This window comes from Equus asinus, chromosome 12, assembly GCF_041296235.1.
Source record: "Equus asinus isolate D_3611 breed Donkey chromosome 12, EquAss-T2T_v2, whole genome shotgun sequence".
NCBI classification, from domain to species: domain Eukaryota; kingdom Metazoa; phylum Chordata; class Mammalia; order Perissodactyla; family Equidae; genus Equus; species Equus asinus.
In genome coordinates, this window is record NC_091801.1 from 65,311,358 (window position 1) to 65,338,329 (window position 26,972).

At 41.3% G+C, this 26,972-nt stretch overlaps 1 protein-coding gene across 1 annotated transcript in view; it reads left to right on the forward strand.

The window, feature by feature from the left end:
- DEPTOR (DEP domain containing MTOR interacting protein) overlaps positions 1-26,972 on the forward strand; it is a 144,505-nt gene continuing 117,533 nt past the window's right edge. Inside the window, exon 1 of the mRNA XM_014867695.3 lies at positions 1-303. Within this exon, the coding sequence (XP_014723181.1) occupies positions 182-303 (122 nt within the window). The 5' untranslated portion in view covers positions 1-181. The remainder of the gene's footprint in view (positions 304-26,972) is intronic.

The window sequence follows — 26,972 nt, forward strand, 5'->3', positions numbered from 1 at the left end:
GGGGCGGACTCGCCTAGCGCCTCAGCCTACCCACAGGGATTCCCTCTTCAGCCAATCGCGTCTGAGCAACGGGCCTGCCCCTAACAAAGATGGCGGTTGAAGCCTCTGTGAGGGCAGACTGATTGAACACCCGAGCCCGCGGCGGACTGCGAAGACAGTTGGTAGCGGCGTGGTCCCGACCATGGAGGAGGGCGGCAGCGCTGGCAGCGGTGGCAGCGACAGCAGCACCAGCGGGAGTGGCGGGGCGCAGCAAAGGGAGCTGGAGCGCATGGCTGAGGTCCTGGTCACCGGGGAGCAGCTACGGTAAGGCGAGGGGCAGTGCCGGGGGGCTCGCGGTGGCACTGCCAGCCCGTGTCCGCAGCGGTCCTGCGCGCACGCGCGCCGTGGCTCGTGGCTGGCGACTCGCGCGGCTGTCCGGGACGGCTGCGGTCGCGTGGACTGTCGGCGCCGCGCTCCGATCTAGCTGCTGCAGCCCGGCGCCCTGCAGACTCCGGACGGGCGCGGGGCTCCCGGGCGGACGCCGCTGAGCGGGTGGTGCACGCTGCGCCCTCGCCCCGCTGCTGCAGCCCTGCACCCCGCAGACGCGCTGCCACCCACCGCGCGCCCCCTCTCCCAGGCACCTGGGTGCTGCCGGGCCTCCCGGCTGACAGCCGGCGCCCAGTCGGCCCGGAGAGCCAGAGGGCTCGGTGGGGCCCCCAGCCCAGCCCCTTTACTCCTAGGTAAAAAGAGCCAGCCCAACGATCGCTTCACTTAAGGTTTTCCTTTTTGCTGGCAAGTCTTGCTTCCCTCTTCTGAGCCTCAGCGTTTTCATCTGTAAAGTAGGGCTGATCTGTGCGACTCCCTTGCAGGGTTGTTGTGGGGCTAGACTGAGAGAACATTTCTCAAAAGCTGTACCTATCCCCAAATTGGCACATCCTTATCAATCATCTTTTGGGTCCGCAAGGGGGCGTGGAGACACCTTGTCCGGCTGCCCTGCTGCGGTGCCAGCTGCCCCAGCGCGCACGTTTTGGGCAGCAAGAGTCCACTGGCCCCGGGCTGCTGCAAGAATTAGGCGTCAGCGGGTCTCACCGCGCCCAGGACAGGCAGTGGTCCCATAGCCACCCTTTACCCATCCCATCTGGGTGCTTCTTCTTGGATTCATGTTTGAGAATTGTACTTATGGTCTGACCGGTTCCGCAGCTGCCCTTCTTATGGTCGTAAATCAGTTTGCCGGGGAAAAAAGCCTGGCTCTGCAACGTTTCAGCGGCAACTTGCATGCGGGCCCCTGGTCCAGCCGGAACGACGCGTGCTTTCTAGTTTCTGGCCTACATCTCCAGGTTCATTTTGTTTTCTAAATGCTATGTTTCAAGACCTGAAGGAGAGTATCTTGCAAAGACCCGTGAAGGTTTGGTAACCACTCTGCTTGCACGCTTAGATTGAGGAAGTAAATATTGGAAGTCAAAATTAATTGAGTTTAGTGTTAAAAAAGACAATGGCACATTTCTATTCCTTGATGATTTTTTAATGTCTGGTCAAAGTTAAAGGGAAGAAAAGCTCGTTTTCCTTCATCAAGAGTATTTTCTAATTGAAAAAAAACTTAGATAAAGCTTTTCTGATTCAATCTGAAACACTTTCTAGGAATTTATTTGCCCCTCATTGCTGTATCGTCCTTTGCAAAGTCCTCAGTTGAGTACTTTTCATTTCCTTTAAAATAACAAATTGCAGGGTGCCTCTCTGGCCAGCAAGCACTGTCTCTTTCAAGATACACCTTCAATTCCCCTTCCTCGAGGGTCCCCGGACCACTTGTTACTCCCCTCCTCCCTCGCCCGGCTCTGGGCTGCTGCGGTTTCCGGGCCATGCTTAGCGCATGGGTAAGAAGACAGAGGGCTCTCTCTCACTCGGGAGTTAGACCGATTTGACTGTGAATTTCTGCTCAGCTGCTTTGTAGCCAAGATTTGGCATTAGTTGTTTTGACCAGAATTTTAAGGCAGAGTGAATTCTGAGTTTGTCACTTAACTAGTGTGGGACCTTGGATAAGTTACTTAACAAAGAATGATGGGTAATAGTGTTTTTGTGAAGATTAGATGAGTTACTGCTTAGAACAGTGCCTGGTATACAGTAAGCACCAGGTCAGCATTAGCTGTCAGAGCTCTGTGACCTTGGACAAGTTCATTCACTTCTCTCAGCCTCTGTTTGCTCATCTGTAAAATGGCAGTGAAGCTAAGTTCTTCATGGGCTTGTTGTGAGAATTTGCTCCCAGGCTTCATGTATTAATGAGCATTCAACAAATGGTTGCTGGAATTAATTAGTATTATTGGTCTCTGTGCGTCACCACACAGGACTTTCAGCCAAGCAAGGTCTGGCAGAAGGATCGGGTGGTGGTTCAGAACACAGTATGGAGAACCAGGCCGCCTGGGTTCCTATTCTGCCTCCACCATTTATTAGTTCTGTGACTTGGGGACAATTTACTTAACTTCTCTATGCTTCGGTTTCCACTTCTCTTGCAGGAATTTTGTGAGGTTTAAATGAGATGCTGCATGTAAAAGGCTTAGTAAATGTTAGCTATTTAATTTTACTTTGGAAAATGGTAATCATTGCTTTTTAAAAATCTCAACCATCTTAGCACTGTGCCTAGCAAGTAGTAATTACTCAATAAATATTTGAATGACTAGTGTATGTAATTTAATATGCTACTATAAGTACAGATGATATAATATTAAGAATTTAGGGATATAAGAGGAAGTATGCCTTGGCTGCTTGATTACTGGAAGAACTTGTCATGAAGGAGTGGGAATGCAGCCATCCTTCTGTCACTGTCACAACATGTCTTTACATCCCTAGCTGATCTCACAGTCTGATTGTGGGGACTTTGAGAGGTGCAGGCCTCCTGCTTCTAATTGCTTCACACACACACCCAATTCCCTCTGCCTTCTCTTGCTTTTCCATTACTTTGTGGATCATCAAAGATGAGGCAAATGAAGGTGATGAGGAAAGTGGAAATGAAGGATTGGGATTTGAGATAAAAAATTTGACTTCCACGCCCAGCTCTGTAAATTTTATTTATTTACTATTTATGTATGTATGTGTATATATATATGTGTATGTATATATATATGTATTTTTAACTTGGGCAACTCAGTTAACTCAGTTAGCCTCTCTGGGCCTTGGTGTCCTTACTTGCAGAATGGCAATAATAGTATCCTCCCACATGAGATTTGTGCTGTTGGATCAAATGTGGTATAATATGGGAAGGAACTTTGGAAAATAAATCAATAAACCAAAATTAGTTGTTATAATTATCATAAGCTCCAAATGTGAAATTGAGGGCTGGCTCCATGATCCTGACACTTTGGTAAGGGCGGTTGGTTGCATAAGGCCGTGAAATTGAGTAACAGACTTAAAAACATCTCCTGCTTCCTTTTCTGGCCTCACTGCAGGATCTTTTTCCTAATCTCTTCCTGCTTTCCTTGTCATAAAAGATTTTACTTCCTTGCCCAATGTATTTCCATGGTTTTGCATCTTAAAAATGCGTTTGGGGGGCCGGCCTGGTGGCGCAGCGGTTAAGTGTGCACATTCCGCTTCGGTGGCCCCGAGTTCGCCGGTTCAGATCCTGGGTGCAGACATGGCACTGCTTGGCAAGCCATGCTGTGGTAGGCATCCCACGTATAAAGTAGAGGAAGATGGGTACGAATGTTAGCTCAGGGCCAACCTTCCTCAGCAAAAAGAGGAGGATTGGCAGCAGTTAGCTCAGGGCTAATCTTCCTAAAAAAAAAAAAAAAGCGTTTGGATACCGCTTCACACCCCTAGGAGGCTATACTCAAGAAGACAGATAATAAGTGTTGGAAAGGATGTGGGGAAACCAGAACTGCTGGTGGAAAGGTAAAATGATGCAGCCACTTTGGAAAATACTCTGGCGTTTCCTCAAAGATTAAACACAGAGTTCTATATGGCCCAGAAATTTTACTTCTAGGCATATATTTCAAAGGAATGAAAACATATGACCAAATAAAAATTTGTACATGAGTCTTCCCAGCAGCGTTATTCATAATAGCCAAAGACAGAAACAACTCAAATGCCCATCAACTGATGAATGGATAAACAATACGTGGTATAGTCATACAATGGAATGTTACTTGGCGATAAAAAAAAGTACTGATATTTGCTCAACATGGATGAACCTTGAAAACATTATGCTAAGTGAAATACAGACACAGAGGGCCACATAGTGTATAACTCTATTTAGATGAAATGTCCAGGGGCTGGTCCGGTGGCACAGCGGTTAAGCTCGTGCACTCCTCTTTGGCGGCGTAGATCTACGCACCGCTTATCCAGCCATGCTGTGGCAGGCGTCCCACATATAAAGTAGAGGAAGATGGGCACGGATGTTAGCTCAGGGCCAGTCTTCCTCAGCAAAAAGAGGAGGATCGGCAGCAGATGTTAGCTCAGGGCTAATCTTTCTCAAAAAGAAATTAATTAATTAAATATCCAGAATAGGCAAATCTAGAGACAGAAAGTAGTTGCCAGCAGCAGTGGGGAGGGAGAATGGAGGGTGATCGCTAATGGGTGGGTATAGTGTTTCTTTTTGGGATGATGAAAATGTTCTAAACTTAATTGTGGTGACGATTTCATAACTCTGTGGATATACTTAAAACCGTTGAATTATATACATTAAATGGATGAATTGTGTAGTATGTGAATTATATCTCAATAAAACTATTACAAAACTATTACAAAGATGACACATTAGAGTGATGAAAGATGAAATATTAAAACTTTTAAAATAAATTTCTTGCTTTCTTTTTTGATTGTCCAAAGAGTGCAATAATATTTATCACCAACTCAATAACACATTATTACCACACCAGATGGATCTGATATTTTACATGCATATTTTTATGGTATTCTCAATACAAAACAGAGACAAGTTGCCATCGTCAAGAACTTTTAGAACATTTCTAATTTGAAGATGATTAACCATATATAAATAATTCAGATTGATGGTGTTTCATATTATGACTTTTCGAATCATTAGTTGTTTTTATGCATTCTCTATATAAATTTTTTGTCTTGAAATTTGCCCATGCAATCATCGCTATCACGCTCTAATTATGACATCCAAAATTCACCTCGTGTTTCTTCTGTGGCCTAATCACAGAGACACTTAAGACGGAGGTTTGTAATAGAGTATTTGAGTAAAGAAGCCGAACAATCTCACTATTCTCTTTGTAGTAATGGTAGGAATGATGTAATATAACACTTATAAGGCATTTATTGCCTGCCAAGGACTCTTCAAAGTGCTTCGTATATTTTAATGCCTTTAATCTTTACAGCAACTCTATGTAGTTAAATACACGTATTATCCTCATTTTTTCAGATGAGAAAACTGAGGAACAGAGCATTTAAATTAGGCTAAACTAATTGGCCATAGGTTTTCAACTAGAAGGTGGTAGAGCTGAGAGTCTCTTCTCTCAAGCAGGCTGCTAGACTGCAATTTCATGGTATTCCCTAACTAGTGTTTTAGAGGTTTAAAAAAATGTAATGGTAAGACAAATGTAAAACAGAATCATGCATGTGAGAATATCACATTCTAGTGTGACAACTTTTGCAAACAAAGAAGTGAACAAATGACTTTTCCGTTCTGTTGGGAAAAATCTTAATTTATTCCTAGAAGTGTTTATGTTTTGACAAGATAGAATGGTCACTTTCTGTACTAACTATTAAACTGGGTCTTCCTTGCCATGTGGTTTTGAAAACTCAGTCTGAACTCCACTGGGTCTGAATTTGTAATCATTTTAATGGGAAGATAAATTGCAGTTCGCTGTTTTGCCAGCTGTGAGAATGGGAGTGGGGTGGGGAGGAGAATTAAGAATGTAACGAAGAATGCTTAATTAAGAGCGAAAACGTTTCAAACATTTCAGTTATGCTCATCTACCTAGACTAAATATGCTAATTACAACAGTGTCAGCCAATCACTAAAGCTGGTTCCCTAAAAGCAATTTGCTAGGCAATGAGTTTTAGCTAAATTGTAGGAAATTGCAGTTCTTTCAAATTGTTTGATGTATTTGCCTTTTCGGTCTAACAGACTGCCTTTCTAGACTCTCACAGCCTTGCTGTTGCCTTTTTCATAAAAATACCTTCAATAAATGTTGAGTTGCTTTCCTGAATTTTCTTTGCAAATGTTGATGCCGTATGCAGATAAAAGGTAAAAATCAGCTCATGGAACCAAAGACCAAGCTACAATAAGTAAATATGAGATATGGCATTTAGAGCACACAGAAGAGAAAAAGGAGAAATGGTTCATTTTATTGCACTTTGAACTTAAGGAACTTTAAGGTGGGCATAGAGAATGTCTTAGGGGGTCCCCCTGCTGGTGACCATTAATATGGAAGCTCCGCTCTACTAGACGTTAACTGAAAGTAATAGCAGGAAAGCTGATAGGGACATCTAGGGATCGAAACAGAAGGAATATACTTTTATTCTTCCAAACAGCACAAAAGATATCCTGGAGTCAGGAAATTACTGTGTGTTCAGATGAAAAAAAGGGAGAGCTTCAGGAAGTGGAGAGTCATCATATTTGGAGTCAATGCAGAGAAGCTTAGCGTGGAAAGTTGAATTGCCTTTGAATCAGACGCTTTTCCAACGTGCAGACCCTGTTCCTGTGAACGTCTTTTCTGCTTCACAGATTGGATGTGAGGGTGGTGAGCACAAGCCTGACACATAGCAGGCCCTCAGTAAAGACTACTTTCTTACCTGGAGAGAGAGCATGTGAAAGGACTTTGTCACTTGCAAAAAACGTCAGGCAAGTGGAAGATGGTTAGTAAGTGCTCAATAAATGATTGTGGAGTTATTGTGTACCCTTATGCACTTACTTGCATGTAAACCATTTTTTTAAATTATTGGAGTGTTAATTATTTATGAATAATATATTTGTGATTACTTTTCTAAAAGGCCAGTGCTGATATTTAAGTTATTTCTTCCATCAGCTTTGGAATCACTAAACCTGAAAATAAGTTAAATACACCTCAAAGGAAGAGACTATGAGGTAAAGGAAGATCATTCTCCTCTCCTGTTATTTCTAGTATTCATTTGGATCAGGAACTCATTTTTAATTGAGGTAACACTGGTTTATAACATTATATAAATTTCAGGTGTACATCATTATATTTAGACGTCAGGATAAACTACATTGTGTTCATCACCAAGGGTCTAGTTCCCATGTCTCACTGTACACGTGTGCTCCTTCACCCCTTTCGCCCTCCCCCCACCCCCTACCAATAGATTGGTGACCACCAATCTATTCTCTGTATCTATGTGTTTGTCTGTTGTTGTTAATGTTTTCTATCTTCCATATGAGTGAGATCATAAGGTATTTGGTTTTCTAATTCTGACTTATTTTGCTTAGCATAATGCTCTCAAGGTCCATCCATGTTGTTGCAAATGGCAAGATTTCATCTTTTTCATGGCTTAGTAGTATTCCATTGTGCGTGCGTGTGTGTGTTTGTGTGTATATATATATACACACAAACACACACACACCACATCTTTGTTATCCATTCGTCCTTTGATGAGCACTTAGGTTGTTTCCAAGTCTTGGCTATCATGGTTAATGCTGCAGTGAATATAGGGGTGCATACATCTTGTTGAATTAGTGTTTTTGTATTCTTTGGATAAATACCCAGAAGTGGAATTGCTGGATCATACGGTAGTTATATTCTTAATTTTTTGAGGAATCTCCATACCGTTTTCCATAGTGGCTGCACCAGTTGACATTCCCACCAGCAGCGTACGAGGAACTCACTTCCCTTTGTTAGGTGGTGTGTCTTAAATGGTTGTTTTTTATGAGTTCAGTGATTAGGGAAGGACAGAGGAAACAGAGATCAACTATCTTTCTACACAGTAAGTCATCACACTTTTCTATCTTCTTCTCATTATCTACCAAGGAGAGGTGGGTTCCAGATCTGAGATTCTTGCTCCAGTATTTATCAGCCTTAACCAAAATCGGAAGCTTGTGTCAGTGACTGTTTTTATGGATTATTAGATACTTGGCATTATAAACAGTGGAGTCAGAGTTGGGACAGAGGGCTTAGTGGGCCAGACAGCATGCTTGCAAGCAGCTGTTCCCAGTGACAGTGCCAGCAGGGGCAACAGGACCTATTTTCATCAGGGCTGTCCAGGATGATTCCATCTTGGAAGACTCCAGAGAGAACACTTACTTAGTCAGGTCTGCACAAAGAGTCACTTTTCTGTAGCTTTTAAAATATTTTTAAGGTTGGATAGGAGAGGCAAAATGGAGAGAGAAAACATACCCGGGAGCGTGGGACAAGATATTCTTTCATGTCCGCGGTTTTCAGATCACAGCTGTTGCTAGGGTGTGGCAAGAGGAGACAAATGCCAGGGCCCCCAGCTCGGGGCAGCTGCAGAAGAGGCGGTAGTTAGCAGCTAGCACCACTGGGGAAAGGCTCAGATCTTTCCACTCATAAGCCTTAGCTGCTTCTTGTGGTTCTGTTAGTGTTGTTGTTTGCTTATTTGTTTTAATCCCGATGACACTGTCTCCCTGCAATACTTGTACCTACAGACTTCTGATTCTAATATTTACTCAGAAATTCTTTTTGAGACAAGAAGTGGCAGGGGCTGGCCTGGTGGTGCAATGGTTAAGCGTGCACATTCCGCTTCGGCGGCCCAGGGTTCGCCAGTTCGGGTGCAGACTTGGCACCACTTGGCAAGCCATGCTGTGGTAGGCGTCCCACATATAAAGTGGAGGAAGATGGGCATGGATGTTAGCTCAGGGCCAGTCTTCCTCAGCAAAAAGAGGAAGATTGGCAGCAGATGTTAGGTCAGGGCTAAGCTTCCTCAAAAAAAAAAAAAAAAAAGAAGTAGCCCAGTACCCACTTAGATCTTGGCCTTATTTAGATCATCCAGCTCTGTGAGACTCTCCTTTAGGTGATGAAACTGTTGCAGCTACAGAGAACTGAATCCTGTGCTCTGCAGGCAGATCAGTCCTAGCACAGAATGCATGGTAGCTACTCTGATCTTAAGGTTTGAGAAACAAATGAACATTCTCATGAACACTCTAATCAAGAGACAAGTTCTCATTTCATGCTATCCTATATTCATTAAGGTTCGATTAGTCACTGAATTTTATTATGTGTGAAACGTGGCCATTTTCTCACAATTTGTGAAATTTTGGAGGAATACGCTATGAATGGTGTCTTGACAGAAAAAGCAAGGAGGATTGAGAAGAGGGTAGTGTAGAGAGATGTAATTACGTGCTGGTACAAGAACAACCAATATATGAAAGTGCCAATTTACAAAGCAAATATATTAAGAAAGAATTGTTTTTTCCATATGAAAGAAGAATTTAGCACATATTTCCATTGAGGATCCTGGGTTAGTTTGCTATTTAAAATGCAATTCTCTGTATAAGATTTGCACACTATCTTCAGGCACATATATTGAGTGCAGGAAAGCATGAATTTCTTGGATTGTAGAAATACTGTTATTTCCCAAGAGGAAAGGAGAATGGAGTAAATTTGGATCTTCTTTTCATTGATTTTTTTTAAGTTCTACTTACCTTTTCCTCTTTAACGTTTCCATAAATAAAAGTGACTTTCACAGAATACATTCACTGCAAAAAGCAAAGGTCGATTCCCCGTGGTGATACATGACTGTTTTTTATATTGATGTGTAAAGTGCTCTTATATTATTTTTAGTTCAGTTTTAATAAAGTAGATAAAACAAGACTTTACCAAAGCTCCTTATTGTACTGTTTTCTTTTTTTGTAAGATTTTATTTTTCCTTTTTCTCCCCGAAGCCCCCCGGTACATAATTATGTATTTTTAGTTGTGGGTCCTTCTAGTTGTGGCATGTGGGACGCCGCCTCAGCATGGCCTGACAAGCGGTACCAAGTCCGTGTCCAGGATTTGAACCAGCGAAACTCTGGGCCGCCAAAGTGGAGCACACAAACTTAACCACTTGGCCACAGGACCGGCCCCTACTGTTTTCTTAAGACTGACAACAAAAAGCAGTTTAGAGATGAGGTTTTAAGGGAGAGTGATCTAATGCATAACCATAATTCACTTCTCTTCACAGTTGTTAGGATTTATTTTGTTTCTTTATTTTTTGTGAGGAAGATTGGCCCTGAGCTAACACCTGTTGCCACTCTTCCTCTTTTTGCTTGAGGAAGATTGTCACTGAGCTAACATCTGTGCCAGTCTTCCATTTTATGTGGATGTGACCACAGCATGGCTTGACGAATGGTGGCACATCCTTGCCTGGGATCCGAACCTGTAGACCCCAGACCACTAAAGTGCGGCCTGCAAACTTAACCACTATGTCACTGGGCCGGCCCCAGGATTTATTTTATTAATGAGTGGGTTGTAGAATCTGATAATCAAACATGACAGTGGATATCACCTGAGTCATCACGAGAGAGGATGAGTAGACCTTGGCAGCCACGAGAAAGAGCATTCATCCTGCTGCCAGACTTACCAGAGCCAGAAGTTGTCACAAAGTGCTTAAGAACATCTGAATATAAGGAACAAAAGTGAGCTCGAGCTTTTTCCTCCACTACTTTATTATGAAAAGTTTCAAACATACAGAAAAGTTTAAAGAATTTTACAGGGACCACCCTTCTATCCACCACTGAGATTCCACAATTAGCATTTTGCCATGCTCGCTCCATCACATAACTGTCCTATCCCTTCTTCTGTCCAGCCATCAATTCATCGTATTTCTTTAAGGCTTTTTGGAGTAAGTTGCAGACAATAATCCCTTAAAACCTTCAACATGCAATTGACTAACTAGTATTCTCTATTTGCTTATAGTTTTTTTAAGAGATACAGTTTATATACAATGAAATGCACCATTTGAGTATTGACTAAGGCATCCATCTGTGAAACCCAAACTCCTATCCAGGTGTCTTTGAATGCTATTGGCTGCAAGCAACAGAAAATCAACTTAAACAATTTATTGACTTCCATAACTAGAAGTCCAGGAGATGTGATGCCTTGAAGCTTAATACGTTCTCTGTAGTTCTGTTGGTTCTCTCCTGTAGATCTTTCATGTGTCAGCTCTTTCTTTGGTTGGCTCAATCCTTAAGCTAGTGGTGGGAAGGGAATTTCAGGCCTCACATTAGTTCATAGTAATGTCCAGGGGGAAGAGAGGAAGTATTTCCACCCAGGATTCCAAACACGATTCCTGATGTTTCCTCTGACTGGGCTGCTTACGTCACATGCCTGCTCATGAACGAATGAGGCTGTGGCTCGGCGAGTGGATGACACAGCCAACCAGTTATCTCCCTTCTAAACACACACTCTTTCTCTCTCAGAGGTCACTCTACCATTCACACACAAGCCTCTTCTACCACTTCTAGAAATTTTTTGCTTGCTCGTATAGTTTTCTTTTACTTTGAGAAAGGGAAAAAAAGCACTAGTATAGGTCGTTTTGAGAAAGAGAATAGTATAACCTGTTACAAAATACTCCAACAGAAACACAAATCTTTTATTTCTTTACAAATGTAAAAATATGATGCAGAAAGTCAAAACTGTGGGACGTAAATACTTGTATTCAATACAGATGACTATACATCAGCTCATTTTGTAAGAATTTCTTTAAATCTTATTTTAGTTGGGTGCTACCATTTCTTCACTTGCTCAGCGCGTATTTATTGAGTGCTGTATTATATGTCAGGTGTTACACTACTTGCTGTGAGTGATACAAAGTGGAGTAAGAGAAAGTCCTTACTCTTGAGGAGCTCAAACTCTATCCTGTGTTGTCTTAACAAGTGTGTTTACAAAGTAGAAATCATGACCTAAGGCCACATTACATTAAAGACAGGCATTCTGTTTATCAGTAAGAAAAAACCTAAAAGCTGGAGAGAAATGGCCATGTGTTTTACCTGTTGTCTTCTTAAAGTCCCTGTAGCATTTATTTTAAAATGTTATGTGTTTTATTGGAAAGAGAACACAAAATCACATTTTCCCCTGCCTAGGAGACAGAAATGACTCTTCCCATTAGAATAACCAAAGGATACCATATGCATATATAATTATGATTCTTCTGAAATAATACTGCGCCCTTAGAATTATGATACTGTGATGTTAGAATTGTCATATATCAAAGCTTTACCTCCCTTTCCTTTCCAGAACTCAGCAGAAATGTTGGAAAGCTGAAGAAAAGATTTGATTTTACTTTTTGAAGCCAGAAGGTGGCTCAACAGTGGCATGAAAGGCTCTGCCATCCTGTTGTCGTCCATGCAGGATCCCTCTCAGTGCCTCATCACTAGTTCTCTAAATAATCTCTGAACCCCACCTGGGTGGTGGACCCTGGGTTAGGTGCTGGGGATGAGAGTTGGCCCTTCATTTCCCAGACTGCCCTCGGTGAAAGCTGATATCTCTCAGAGTTTCAAGGCCACACTTTTGACCTCTTGTGGATCAGAGACTTTACATTCACTTTCATGGTTCAAGATTTCCAAACCATGAGATCAACCATATGCAAAATAATAAAAAGAATATAATTCTAAAATTGCGTTTCTCGGCCTGCTTAAGGCAAGAGTCCTTTGTTTATATGTATTTGTCCTGAGGCAAAATTAATTTCATGGAGGGGTGGATACCTCAGAGGAGTGGGAGCTACAAGGATGCCTGGGTGGGATGAGCAAATATCATATACGTATTGCATGAATCTCATGAATCAAGCGTACTCCTTGTATAATAAATTTATTTAAAAATCTGAAGACATAATGACTATAATTCAATAAATTCATCTATTCAGAATTTAGTTTAATAATAAATATAAAATTGAGAGACATTAAAGTGAAATTATTCAAAATCTAAGGATAGGGGAGTATTGAAGATGCTATATCAGGCATGTATGGCAAAAGACGCTTAGGAAAGGAAGCTATGCTTCTGGCATAAGGGAAGATAACTACCTCCTGCAGGGCAAGGGGGCTCAATGACAAAAGAGGGATGTAGGCCACAACCCTAGGAGAACAGTTGTGACTCCGGCGGTGATGAGCAGCCTACGCTGTGGGAAACCAGGCCCGAAGGGGGCCTTCAGGTCCTTAGCTGCCCTGAATGTGCTGCTCTTCCCTAACAAGCTTGTGGCAGTAGTTTGGTCCAGTACAAAGATCTCAAAACGGGTAGAGAAATTTGGGACAAAAAAGTTAGAGATGATGATAGTTACTGTAGAGGAGGTGATCAAGGTATATATTTTTATATGTGGGTTGTAAAGAGAGAGAGGGTTGGACAATTTAGTCATTTACTGAGTAATAAATAAAATGTCAGGTCCTGTTCTGTGCGTTTACATGTATATTACTTCATTGAATCCTGGTAATAATTCTATTATCTCCATTTTAAAATGGCATAAACTAAGGCATGAGCAATTTGACCAAAGTCACATAGGTGGTAAGCGTGGAGTTTGGTTTTGAATCCAGGTCTCTCTGAGTTCCTACTATGTGCATAGAACTGTGGAAGTAACTGTAAAATATCAAGAGGTAAGGCCCATCCTTCTTGCCTTCAAGTCACGGTCTAAGTGGGGTAGAGAGGGGAAAAGGCATATGCGTTTAAGTGATATATAAGGCCAATATATACAGTGGTTTAAACAATAAAGGGGATTTCGTGGCTTATGTAACATTAAATTTCAGAGCTAGGTAGACTTTACATGAGATTTGATCAGGATTCTAGGTCTATTTCTCTTAAATTCTCTTGATTCTGCCCTTCGCTGTGCATTAGCTTTGCCTTCATGAAGGCTTCTTTTGTAGTCATGTGATGGCCACTGGCACCAATAAAGACTGAAAAGAGAGGCCTGGCTGTTGTCAACCATCAAAAAAAGTCTTAAGCTTTGATGTTTTGGGACCATCTTAACTCAGACTCACAAGATATTAAAGCAGAGCAAAGTTCTTTACTGGTTGTCTCAGGCTTATCCATCTGTAATATTGAGGCGAGGAGGATGGTATTACCCTGACTACCTTAGGTCAATCGGGACCCCCCTTGAGGATAGAGGTGGGATCATTCCCACTCAAAGAGCATAGCTGCTATAATGTGGAGAAGGGTTCATTGAGTGTCGGGAAGACGAGCACAAGGTCTTCCACGAAAGGTAATTTGGGTTCAATGATGAGAAACTAGTGAAAATTTTTTGAGCAGGGTTTGAAGTGTTGAAGGCAAAACTTTAGGAGACGTAATTTAAAGTTGGGAGGGGGGAGCTCATACAAAGAAGAAGTGCCCACCGAAAAGCCACTAGAAAGATACAGCTTGGGAAGGGTTAGGAGACATTGGCATACATGTTGGACTCTACTGTTGTCACCGTAAGTTTTCCCACAAATCTTCCCACCATTGATGATCTCCTGTTCATCATCCGTATGCTCCCTCCCGCATCTCCTACCCCTCACCACTCTCTGATTTAGAAGATATGTCTCTAGTATTCAGGACTTGCTCAGTAATAGAAGTAAAATAGAGTTTTCAACATATGACTAGAATGGCAAGTGGCACAGGTTCAAATTGTAAATTGATTTTTGTATCACTCGGGTTTTGATGTCTTTCCAAGTAACACCTCCACCCGGATAGAGTCCTAGCCAAAGCTGTATAAAAGTCCTCTCTTTGTTTAAGCAAAGCTGCTTTAGGAATAAGATGCAGACGTTCTGGGAAAGTTGCAAAGGGTTCTTTACTTATATAACTAAAAAAGGTCTTTCAGGTCAATATATCTTGTCAATTTTTTTTGTCCCTTCTTCATAAATTGGAAATGGGAACTGCCTTTGATTATCAAGAAGGGAGGTTTTCCTCCACTGTTAATACAATTTAAACTTATATCTTAGTGTACCGTTGCATTGACTTTACAATAGCGACTGGCATTAATTTTTGTATCCCATCTTACCGTAAAGATAACTAATAGGAATAAATCCAAATAGAAGTAGTTTTATTCTTGCATAATACTGCATGAGTTTAGCTTTTTATTCTTCAAAAGGGGTGGCGTGTGTACAAATGCAGCAAACCTTTTGGACTCAAGTACTGACAAGGAACTGTGATATAAAAAGCGTGATTTTTCTGATGCCTGTGTTGACTACAAAAGAGAGAAGCTCCAGTTAAACCCATTGAGAGGCATCCATGAAATCTAAGAAGCTGGGCTTGTAGCCAACACATTTGTCTACATGTTCACCATTTGCTGACTTCGCACTAATGAGGGCTTTAAGCCAAGAAGAGCGGAGTCTGATTACTCAGGACTTTATTTTAACTTACAATTACATCTTTTAAGCGAAAGAGTAGTGGTTAGGGCCAGGAATTCCTTAGAAACCACTATTCCGATGCACCAGGATTTGTTGAGCCATTTTATCATGGGATAAAATGATTTGATTATTTACATGCTTAATTAACCAGAGGGAATATCTTCAATAGTCTTCCTGTTAGCTCCATTTTGGGTGGCTCTTTTGCTGCTAGATATTTCATTTCCGAAAGGGGAACACAGAGGAGAGGAAGTTGGTTTGTCTATTTGTCAGCAGTTCTAGAAGAGTGTTTATTCAGGGAGGAGTTGGAAAACTGTGAGAATTTGGGGATTAGCTGGACATTTTCAGTTCTTTCATGTTGTCCCTATCGCATCTATATTCTAAGATTTCCTGACTGGAGCCAGACCTCCTGAGGCTGCTCGGGGGAGGGGGAGTGCCCTCTTGAGGATCTCCTCTCCCTGGATCCTAGAGATTCGGAACATCTTCCGTGACCCGTAACTCTTCTCCCCTGCCAGTGCTCCTCTGCTGACCCTCTAACCTCTGCCAGAAAAACTCTTAGTGGCCAAGACTCAGTCTCTTCATGAGCCTCTAAATGTGTGGGCAGTGGGGGGAAGGCCACCATCAGCACAGTTGTCACACTTATGGAATCTAATAAACATCTGGGGAAATCTCTGCAATTCTTACTGGTGGCTTATGTGAAAGGACATTTTATCATGAAATTTAGCCTAGCAGTCCTTAAAAGAACACCCACCTATAATAAAATATGATAGTTTGCTTTACTTTGTAGTCAAAAATGCTATTCCTGACAGAGCATAGAATTTTTAATTACATCGTCTGGGGAGCCCCTGGAGATGGGCCTTCATGTCCACTATGCCTAGTATGTAACAAAGAGAACACTTATTTAAAACTATACATTAGTCTATTCAGAAACTTGTTCAAAGATTAAATTTGAGAAATTCAGTTCGTCACCTAGAACTGCATTTATTAGAACGCAGACATTTTGCAGTATTAGGCTGTGAGGCCTTGAGAATCCTATCTTACCTGTGTGGTCTGAAGTGCCTCCCGTGGCAGTAGGATTGTTAAATTGAAGTATGTGTTTCTCACAGAGCAGGTGTTTTCTTCTCTAAGAGCCCTGACGTCCAGTTTGATAATTCTCCTGGAGGAAGGTCAAGGGGATGGCAGGCCTGGTTCCCCTTCCCTTTCGGACTTTTAGGAAGGAGAGGTGTAAGCAAAGGTGACACCTTCTACAAGGAGGTCCACGTCCTATTGCCGAAGTTCTTAGTCTAGTGACTTAACAGAATGAGTGCTCCTCCCCCTTTGAACCTTCCAGTACCTTGTGCAGGCTTCTATCAGGGCATCTACAACCCTTTCTATTTTTGTCCCCCTTGTGTGGCGAGGGGTGTGGAGGTGAATTCTATGGTTTTATGGTGTGAATTAAGGAACACCTTTACTGAGGACCCATAAATACAAGGGGTCGGCAAGAAGGGACAAATAGTCCTCCATTCTCTCATTAGCTTACAAAGAGTTGGGCACAACCTGAAGCTGCCTGACATGTTAGCGTGTTTCTCTTCCACAGGAAGGATCCTGTCCCCCTGCTACCAACCTTCCTATAGTACAAGCATGAGAATGACCTTATCTTGGGGGCACAAATAATGTGGACTCAAGCCCCTAAATGACTGAGCTGAGAAATGCCACAGGTTCAGCACCTGGAGACCTTGGGGGCTTGTCTGAAGCTGTGACGCCCCTCCTGCTGGGGAAAGGAGGCCACCACTCGTAGGGGAAGCTGGGTTTGGGTGCAGCCCCTCCTACTGGGGAAAGGCTAGACTCCCCATTCCAGCCAGCTCCCTGCCTCTCAAATCAAGCCAGGTATCTGAGTTCCCATCCAGAAATTCTGCGTGTCCCTCTAAGCTGGCACGTCTGTGCACTCGCCGAGGTGAGGTTCAGCGCCTTATTCATTCTTAGGTCCAAAGCTTCCGTGTCTAAAATCCAGGAAGACACATACCACATTTCAATGCTACAAGTGCATTTTGATGTACTCTGAAAGTTTGAAATGAGGACTTTAAATTTTACCTTATTTTATAAATGAGGGTGTTTAGTTCAAAGGTTAAACTAAGTTCTGTCTTTTAACTTCTGGCTCTCTTTTTAATTGCTTAACACTGAGCTTCCATCTATTTTTCTTCTGCCAAGGTAGGTGCATAAATCATCCCTTGGCAGTAGATTGTAAGTTGTTGTTTTTTTTTTAATATTTTTTAGATTTTTATTTTTTCCTTTTTCTCCCCAAAGCCCCCCAGTACATAGTTGTATATTGTTCGTTGTGGGTCCTTCTAGTTGTGGCATGTGGGACGCTGCCTCAGCATGGTTTGATGAGCAGTGCCATGTCTGCGCCCAGGATTCGAACCAACGAAACACTGGGCCGCCTGCAGTGGAGCGCGCGAACTTAACCACTCGGCCACTGGGCCAGCCCGATTGTAAGTTTTTTTACTATGCTATTTATTGGTTTGGTATTATTTATATTTTCTTTTAGCCTTCTCAATAAATAATAACAAGAATAATAACCTAATAATAAGCAGTATTCATTGAATATTTACTGTGTGCCAAATAGTGTGATAGGCATTTTACATCAGTTGTGTCATTTAATCCTCAAGTAGGTATCATTAGTCCCATTTTAGAGATGGGGACACCAAGGCATAGAGAGATGAAGAAACTTGCCCAGGGTCATAAAGCCAGCAAATGGAAGAGCTGGGCTTTGCAGCTCCACAGTGTCCCATCAAAAGCCATGCTCTTAGAGTTTACAGGCTGAGGACGCAGCTGGGCTCACCCCTAAGCCCTTGAAGCCTGGAGGTCAGAGGCGAAGAATGCCCCTGCCACTGTGGACATGGAACCTGGACCTTCGGAATTTGACTTGTCTCTGACTATGTGTTTGTGTTGGGCAAAAATTCAACTTACATATATAATAATGTCTACCACGTACGTGAAAAAGATGAATAGCAACATTAATACATTTAAAAATTAAGAAATATTTAAAAGCTACAAAAACTTGGGCTAGTTGTGTGAATAATTAGCTATTTACACTACTGAATAGCCTAATTATCAGGAAGCATATGAGTATGTATACATGAAATATGTCAGATTAACCTTTGTGTATTTTACTTGAAGATAATAGTAAATACTCTTCACCTATGGATTGTTTATTAACTAAAAATATTAGATGTTCTGGAATGTGAGTCCAGCGGGTCATCTTTTAGGCTCTAGAAGGAAACTTATTGCTGCTTTTCTGTGATGTGAAACTCTAGGAAGATGCATATCCTCAGACTTATGTTTTACACATAAGGAATAGGTTAGTCAGTAGAATCTCATGCAAAAACATTAAAAAATGTTCCAAATGTTATTTGGTACATTTTAGATTAAGAGCTTTTTAAGGTACGGCTCAATTTCTGTTTAGAGCTAGAATAAAGTTTTACTTACTTAACTGTAGATCCTTACTGTAAATTCTAATAGAGAGCCTTTGACTCATTGTTCTCAGAGTGTAAGTTGAAATAGCAAAATAAGCACTGGACGTTTAGTTCAAGACCATCTTCCTTCCTTTGTAGGAATGAATAAGGCAACAATTTTATGATCAGGGCTGAATTTTTCACACCAGACCTTGAGATTTGGTAGAAAATAGATTCTGTAGTTTAGGTGTTGATTTTAGGATTACAAGAATGCACAACTCTAAGGGTTGGAGAATCTTGGATTCAAGACAGAATAAGCATAAAGATTTTCTAAGATGTCAGGGGATATTTGGGTATAATGCTGTAATTTTCGAGTATTCTGAGAGAAAAGAGTTGCTGTAGGAGAAGAGAGGATGAGGAATATTTTAAAGGGGGATTTGTGATCTTGGAATGGGTTCTTGAATAAATGGCATCTCTCAGTAGATCCAGGGCTCTAACTGAGCACTTTTGTTGACTACATCGATTTATAGTTCTCAGTTTCCTTTTCCATAAAATGGGAAGAATAAATAGGGTGCTTGAGTTACGTGCACATAAAGTTCTTAGAATAAGGCCTAGTATGTAAGGAACACTCGTTGTTAGTTGTTGTTCCTGCTATTAATAATAGTAAATAGGTCAACATGGCTCAGAGTTAACATTCTGGAAGGACCTTTTCTTCGATTGTGAAATGAGAGTGTACTCATTTATTTGATGTTGAAGTGATGTTAAAAACGTGAATTTTTAAGTGACATATGAAAATCAATCATGTCTGTCGGGGATAGGCAAAAACTACGGCTGGTGGGCCATATGTGGCCCACTGCTTGTTTTTGTAAATAAAGTTTTATTGGAACACTGCATTGCCCATTCATTTACATATTGCCTATGGCTGTTTGCATGCTACAACAGCAGAGTTAAGTAGTTGCAACCAAGACTGTATGGCCTTTAAAGCCAAAAATATTTACTATCTTGTCCTCTATAGAAAAAGTTTGCAACCCTTGATGTATACCCAAGAGAGAGAAAGTGTGTGTGTGTTTTGCACATGGTTATATTAAGGAACACATATAGAAGTTGATGACATTCTTCCAAACAAGAGATGAATATTTGGCAAACTTATAAATTGATTTTGAGAAGCTTTGGTGTTTATTGTTTCCATTTTAAAAGACATATTTTTTAGTAGGAAACCAAGTTTAGAAACATTCTGATAACTTTGTCCAAGGATAAAGACTTTACTTAAATAATTAGCCGTATAGAATCCTAAACCATTTGTTTTCTAATTATCTTCCCCTAGCATGGATGCCTAATACCTATTGCGCTCATACAGAACATTAGTCATGTATATGCAACTATAGGTTAGTGGATGCTCTCTGTGCAGTTTCGCCAAAAGCCCATATTTCTGTTGGTAAAACTCATATCAAGACTATGTGTTGCTGTTCTAACCAAATGTGAAATGTTCACTTTATTTTCTCCCATTTTCTTTCTTCACCCAATCCTCTGTCAGCCACTATAGATTTCAAAATAGTGTTATAGGTAGAAACTCATATTATTCTTTAGTTTCTCCTTATCCTGTGATATAATGCTTTCTTCCTTCTGTCACACGTTGAGCAGCTGCATGTTGATGTTATGTTTTCAGGCTTCTTCACACCATTGGACCAGCAATTATGCTAGAACCCTGTTATTATTTAGTTGGTCTGCACTTTAACCACTTACAAAGGTTTGGAGTTTCTTCTCATCTCTGGTAATTCTTGCTCTTGGTCTCAGGACCTAATCTAGAAACTGAATAAAGCCTCAAGAAGGAATTTCTTGCTCTTCTCGTTCATTTCCATATCTTCTTTGAACGGGAAAAGTGGTCTTTCAGTTGAACTAAGAACGCGTGCATGCACTCATTTGGACACTTAACACAGGCTTGTAGAAGTTATTGTTGTACTTCTGTGCAAGAATCTGCATATATTTAAATTGTTAGTCAAGAATCTCAGTTCAATAAAGTATCTGCTTTCAGATGAGTCTTCTGTCAGTGGTGATTGGAGTGGCTTTTGCTTTGTAAAACTTTTTTTAAAAAATCACAAATCTATTCTAAAACGTAATTTGTGCCCTCGGAATCACTATATAGCTCAGAGAAACTTGCTAGCTTCTTTCAAGATCTTATGGTCTTCGTCTTTTAGAAGTTCTTAAATGTCTCTGGAAGTTTCTTGCCTATCTAATTTTAAATCCTTCTAGCAGTCCCCTGCTGTCTTAATATTCTCAGAGGTACACAGGTCCTGTGTTTTCTAAGCTTCCTTCTTCAGCCTTCCCTTGAATTTGTAAGAGCTTTTACATCCTTGCAGTAAAATCCCTCCCCGCCCCCATATTTTGCTAAAAGCACAGTGTTGAGGATATTTATATAAAATTATTGCCTGTCACAAAGTATAAACAAAGGCTAATTCTCTAGGTATGGAATAATCATCTTATGATCCCTCACATTTGTATGAGCTTTAATATGTACACATGTTTGACTTCTAACCACATTTGTTATATAGATGGTGTATGTTACTCTATTTTTGTAACTGTCATAGCATCTCCGCTCTTCTAGGAATAGGATAGAATGTAAATAAATGCTTGTTGATTGATCCCTTATGGAGAGTGAAATTGCTTTTAGTTTCCAAGTAGTGCAATTTCAAATTCTTCCCTGTCTTCCCTTAAAAATAGGAAAACTCTGAGGTTTTAGGAATTGAACTTCCCTATGCGTTGGAGTTTAGATTGGGAATAAGAAGCAGAGAGTGTTTTCTTTAACTGATTTCATTTGGTTGTTTGCAGCTTTAAGACACTTGTGCAATTCTATCATGAGCGAGTTAACATTTTTGGTCTTTTTATATTTTAGTCTGTCATTTCAGTATGCTGTTAAAATTGCTAAATATTTAGGTCCAAACAAAAATCCCACTTTAGAGTCAGGTGATTATGCAATCGCAGGTAAGATGACACACAAACATATTAATATTTTTAGCTTTCACAGATGCTATTAGAAAAATATGATGATTTCAGCCTCATGGATTCATAGCAACTATTAGTTGGTGGTTTGAATGCTTTCAGAAAAAATGGAAGTGGGTCATACTGTGAACCTTTGGTCTGTAGCATCATATAGAACACTTGCTGGGTGAGATGAATATGTAAGGAAATTCCATTTTTTCTATAACAGTTCTTCTTTCCTTTATCTTAGTTTTATGGTAAGTGTTTATGATACAAATTACGAACACCAGCTAACATTTAAACAGCATCTTATATTTGAGAAAGAGATTTTATATGCATCATTCTATTGATCCTTAACATTCTATTGATCGTTAGCCTGTGAGCTAAGAGGAATCTGAGTGATTATTTGGATTCCTAATTTAGAGGTGAGGAGCTTTACATGAAGCTCTGTCCTACTTTCTTGTTCACTAGTATGTCCCCAGTGTTTGGCACAAGATGGGTACAGAGGTGACATGGAATAAAAATTTGCTAAGTGGCAAAATAAATGCAGCTCAAGGAGAGATTAAGTGACTTGGCCAAGGACATACAGTTACTAAGTGATGAAAGCAGAGCTCAGGTTTAGGATTTTTTTCATTTTAGGAAGATTATCCCTGAGCTAACAACAACTGCTAATCCTCTTCTTTTTTGCTGAGGAAGACTGGCCCTGAGCTAACACCTGTGCCCATCTTCCTCTACTTAATATGTGGGATGCCTACCACAGCATGGCTTGCCAAGCAGTGCCATGTCTGCACCCGGGATCCAAACTGGCAACCCTGGGCCACCAAAGCGGAACATGTGCACTTAACCACTGCGCCACTGGGCCAGCCCCCATTTTTTTTTCTTTTTGTTTTTCTTTTTGAGGGAGATTAGCCCTGAGCTAACATCTGCTACCAATCCTCCTCTTTTTGCTGAGGAAGACTGGCCCTGAGCTAATATCCATGCTCATCTTCCTCTACTTTATATGTGGGATGCCTGCCACAGCATGGCTTGACAAGTGATGTGTAGGTCCGCAACTGGGATCCAAACCAGTGAACCCCCCGGCCACCAAACCAGAACGTGCGAACTTAACCACTGTGCCATGAGGCCGGCCCCTAGATTTAGGATTTTTGATTCCAAATCCCAAACTCAGCTTTGTAATGCTGATGCCCCAATGAGGGCACCTGAAGTAGTTTTCAGTGATAAGAGCTAAGATAAAGAAATAAATGTAATAGCTTAAAATACAGATCTCTTAAATTGAATGAGGGATTATTTTACAGCTAAAATTAAGCTCTGTGGTTCTGATGTGTTCAAATGGAGTTTTTTAAAGTATATGAAATTGGAAAGGGAATCTTGAGGGCCATGCCACTTTGGAATTGACACTGAATTGTCACATTTCAGGGTTTTAGACATGTAAGAACCTTTACATGTTAGAGACAGGAAAGTGAAGTTTACTAACTGCATGCTCCATGAGGGCAGCGTCCATGTCTGTCTTGTTCCTGCCCTCCCAGTGCCTGGCACACTGCCTGATGCATACTCAGTGTTCAATTAATATTTGTTGACTGGGCGAGGTCCAGAAAACTAACGTAGTTTCTCCAAGTCGCACCTTAGTGAAGGTCTTCCTAAAGGATTGGTCGTACCATTTTTGATCGCTATACCATCTCCATGTCATCAGCATAACCAAGTTGTTGAATTTTTGGCTGATGGGACCGTAGTGATAATCTAATCCAGTCCTTTTAAATCACTCTTGCTTGGCCATCTGACTTCGTGCGAGAGCAAGGATGCTTAACTGACACTCTTGGTTCCTCCCTACCGCCTACTTTATCATGTCAACTCTTGAAAGTAGTTATGAGGAATCAAGATGGTCTCCTTCTCTGGAGACTGAGTGGCCCCAGGTGGTTAGTGTATGTAGAGCTGAGACAGCACTTGAGGCTTGTAACTCAGTCCTGAGCTCCTTTCCTCTCAGTCTCTCAGGGATCTTCACAAGACTTTCCCACCTGAACACAGTGTCTCTGCATTTCTGATTTGTTCTTCTCAGGTTTAGCAGGACTTAGTCTCCATCTTTAGTTCAAGATTTACCACCCTCACTGGTAAATTTAAAATATTTAGCTTTCTCACATCCCAGGTCTGAGTTTTCTACTTCACTGGGGGGGTCAAATGTTGTTAGCCTAGTGTCTCGCGCATGAACATCCTTCCCTGCAAAGCACCTCTGCCACTCCATATGAGGAGGAGGGAGGAAGTAAAAGGCATTCTGTTTTATTGCTCATGTGAAACTTCTGTCTTCTTCAAGTCAATTGAAATTAGAAAGAACAAAATTGTGAATAAATTTCTCACAGAAATTGTGAGAGTCTCTTATGTGCCGGGCACCGTGTTAGCCCTTGAGAAAAATAGGCAAACCACTTGAACCCTGCCCTTGAGGACCTCAGAGCCAGAGAGTCCACCTAGCTAGTTCCAGAGATGGAAGGTGGACAATTACAGTGCAGTGTGAATTTCTGCAAGAGAAGGGTGTACAAAGTGCAATGGGTGCACCGTATGGAAGTCACTGACTGCCTGGGGGAGGTGGATAATGAAGACTTCCCTGAGCGAGTGACAGCTGAGCTGTGTTTTGAAGGAGTTCACTCAGGGTACAGTGGGGGTGGGGAGGTGTGTTTTAGGCAGACAAGAGAGCAAGTAGAAGGACTCAAAGATGTGAAATCTCATGGCATGTTCAGGAAAGTCCAAATAGTCCTGTAGTCCATTGGTTTCCAAATGTTTCTGCTTGCCCATTCGCATCTGTAAAAATATTTTGACCATAGATTTCCCCCGAGATGAGCATATTAATTTCACAGTTACTCACATGTACTACTGTCCTCATGCATTATGTGTATCACAAACACACACAAAAAATGGAAATTAAAAAAACCCTTTCAAAGGTGAGATAAAATAAATCTAGACATTCTGGTATTTTCTAACTGCACCCCAAAGGATGGTCTTATGCCCCTCCTTTGTAAGCCACTGTCTAGACCCTAAGCCCCATCAGGGAGGCCAGGTGTGTCAGATTCACTACTATAGCCCCTGTCTAGCACAGTTTCTAGCATTACTTGGCACCCAGTAAATATTTGTTGGGTTGAGTTGATTTTTAGTATCGCCAGAGAGTTAACCTAAAGCAATGAGCTGGGGAACAAATGTTTCTCAGCTTTACTGAAGGAAGACCTTTGTAGATTTTCCCAGGGCTCTAAGCAGGACACCAGAGCTTTGAGTTCAAGCTTTGACTCTCTCTGTTATCTTAGAGCAGAAAAGTCCCTCACATAATTTCTCTGTGTCTCCTGAGGGCATTCGCTCTGTTCAAGAGGGGCCATCATATTCCTGTGCATCACATGGTGCTGTGGTGAGTGACCGATAAAAGTGATATTGTGAAGCACTTGGCACCAATGCAAGGCCTAGCAAAATGGTAAATAACCCTTGTATAAGCAGGCAGAGAGAATGAGGGCCGTTGTTCCTCTTACTATGGCTCTAACTAGTAATGATAACAACATCAAAAGCATATTTTTCTGTTTGACTTTTGAATCCACGGGTCTACGATGTTGTAGCAACAGAGCTGTCTTTTTCACTTGGCAACAAACAAAACACAAGGTCTGTCACAGTGCCTTGCAGTTAACGGATGGATTTGAACAAGATTTAAGGCAGTGTATATGAACTTTTTTTTTAAAGTGCGATTAACATTTTATTATAGATTAGTTAAGATTACATACTTTAGGTATATAGACAGCACAGTTTCTCCTGCAGTTTTTGGAGAAACCTGGATATGTCCTTTTTCCTCTTTTCCTCCCAGAATAATTTTTTTGTACATATGCCTGCTGATAATACTTCATCTGAGTTAGTCAGCTACAAATATTTATCGCGAGCCTCTGGGGCCAGCTTTTGTTTGTATTGAACAAGACATTAAGAAGTAAATAGCGTGATTCCTGCCCTCAGAAAGATGACATTTGAGGTAGAGAAATAGAATAAGAATCCAGGAACAAATGGAGGGCTATTGAACAAAATATTGCAAAGAACCTTGGAGAATTAAAAAAACAGTTTTAGAAAGGAGAAATCCCTGTGACCTAGAAAAGAAGGAGATGGTTTCATGGTGAAGTGGGACCTGAGGAGAGATGAGTAGGCTTTATAGAAGTTGAAGGGAATAAGCAGAGAATTCCTGGCCCTGGGAATATCGAGGGCAAAGAGACAGAAACGGGACAGACATAGGATGTGTGCCTGCTGGATTGGAGCAGGAGCCTGGAGTTGGGAATGGGGGTCAGTGTGGTTGATGAGAGGGAGAGGCAGAGGGAGGGAAGCTCAAAGAGAGCTTTTATTGCTGCACAGAGGACTTAGGGCCTGTGGCGTGTCAAAATTAAAAGGGAGCCTCTGTATGTCATTACGTGGGAGAGGTGAGCTGGGCAGCAGGTATGCGTTGGAAGAGTGGAGTTCCAGACACTAAATGAGGAGACTCTGGACTGGAAAAGTAGCTGGGGAATGAAGGCAAATCAAGAGAAATTTCCAAGATGTCAACAACAGAACTTGATGACAGGTTAAAGATAGAGGATGAAAGAAACTTGAGGACAAGAAACATTTACTGAGTTTCTATCAGCACTATGCAGAGTGCTGGGGATACGGAATATTAAGTCCTAATTTCTGTCCCTAAGGACTTCTTAGTCCAAGGTGGCTAAGAATATTGCCTGGGTGGCTGGAATATTTGCAGAGTCATTCCTAGAAATCAGATGTTTGGGAAGAGGAGCTAGTTTAGTAGGGAATGATGACGACGAGAGAGAATGTTTGTGTTTGTGGATAGAGATAGGGTCAGGAAGGAGGGAGTAGAGAAAGACGGAAGCACTGAAATGATTACTGATTTGAGCCTACCACATTGTGTGTATGCTGAGTTTGGGGAGTGGTGCTAGGCCCTGGTGATACAACAGTGAATGCCATGGATGGACACCCTTGTCCTCATGTTGCTTCCTGGACTGGGGTCAAGAGAAGGATCAGAGGCATTGATGTTTACTATGGAATCAACTGCATGATACTAATAAGAGGTTTGGAAGAACCATGGGGAATAAAATCATATTAAAGAACATAAAGAAGGAAACATGCATGTCCTCAAGTGCAAATAATGCTTTATTATCTGGATTTGAATTTTTCGCTACTGATTTCTTAATCTAAGACTTAACCTTTCTTTAATTTTAATGGTTACCTCCTGACCTTCAACTTACGTATTCAAGATATGCAGAATATACATTTAATTTAAGTAAAAGTTCAACAGATCTGCAATATAGAACTCAAATGTAGTGATGCATTACAAAAACAGATGGGATTTATTCTCAGGTCATGAAAGTCACACCATAAGCTCA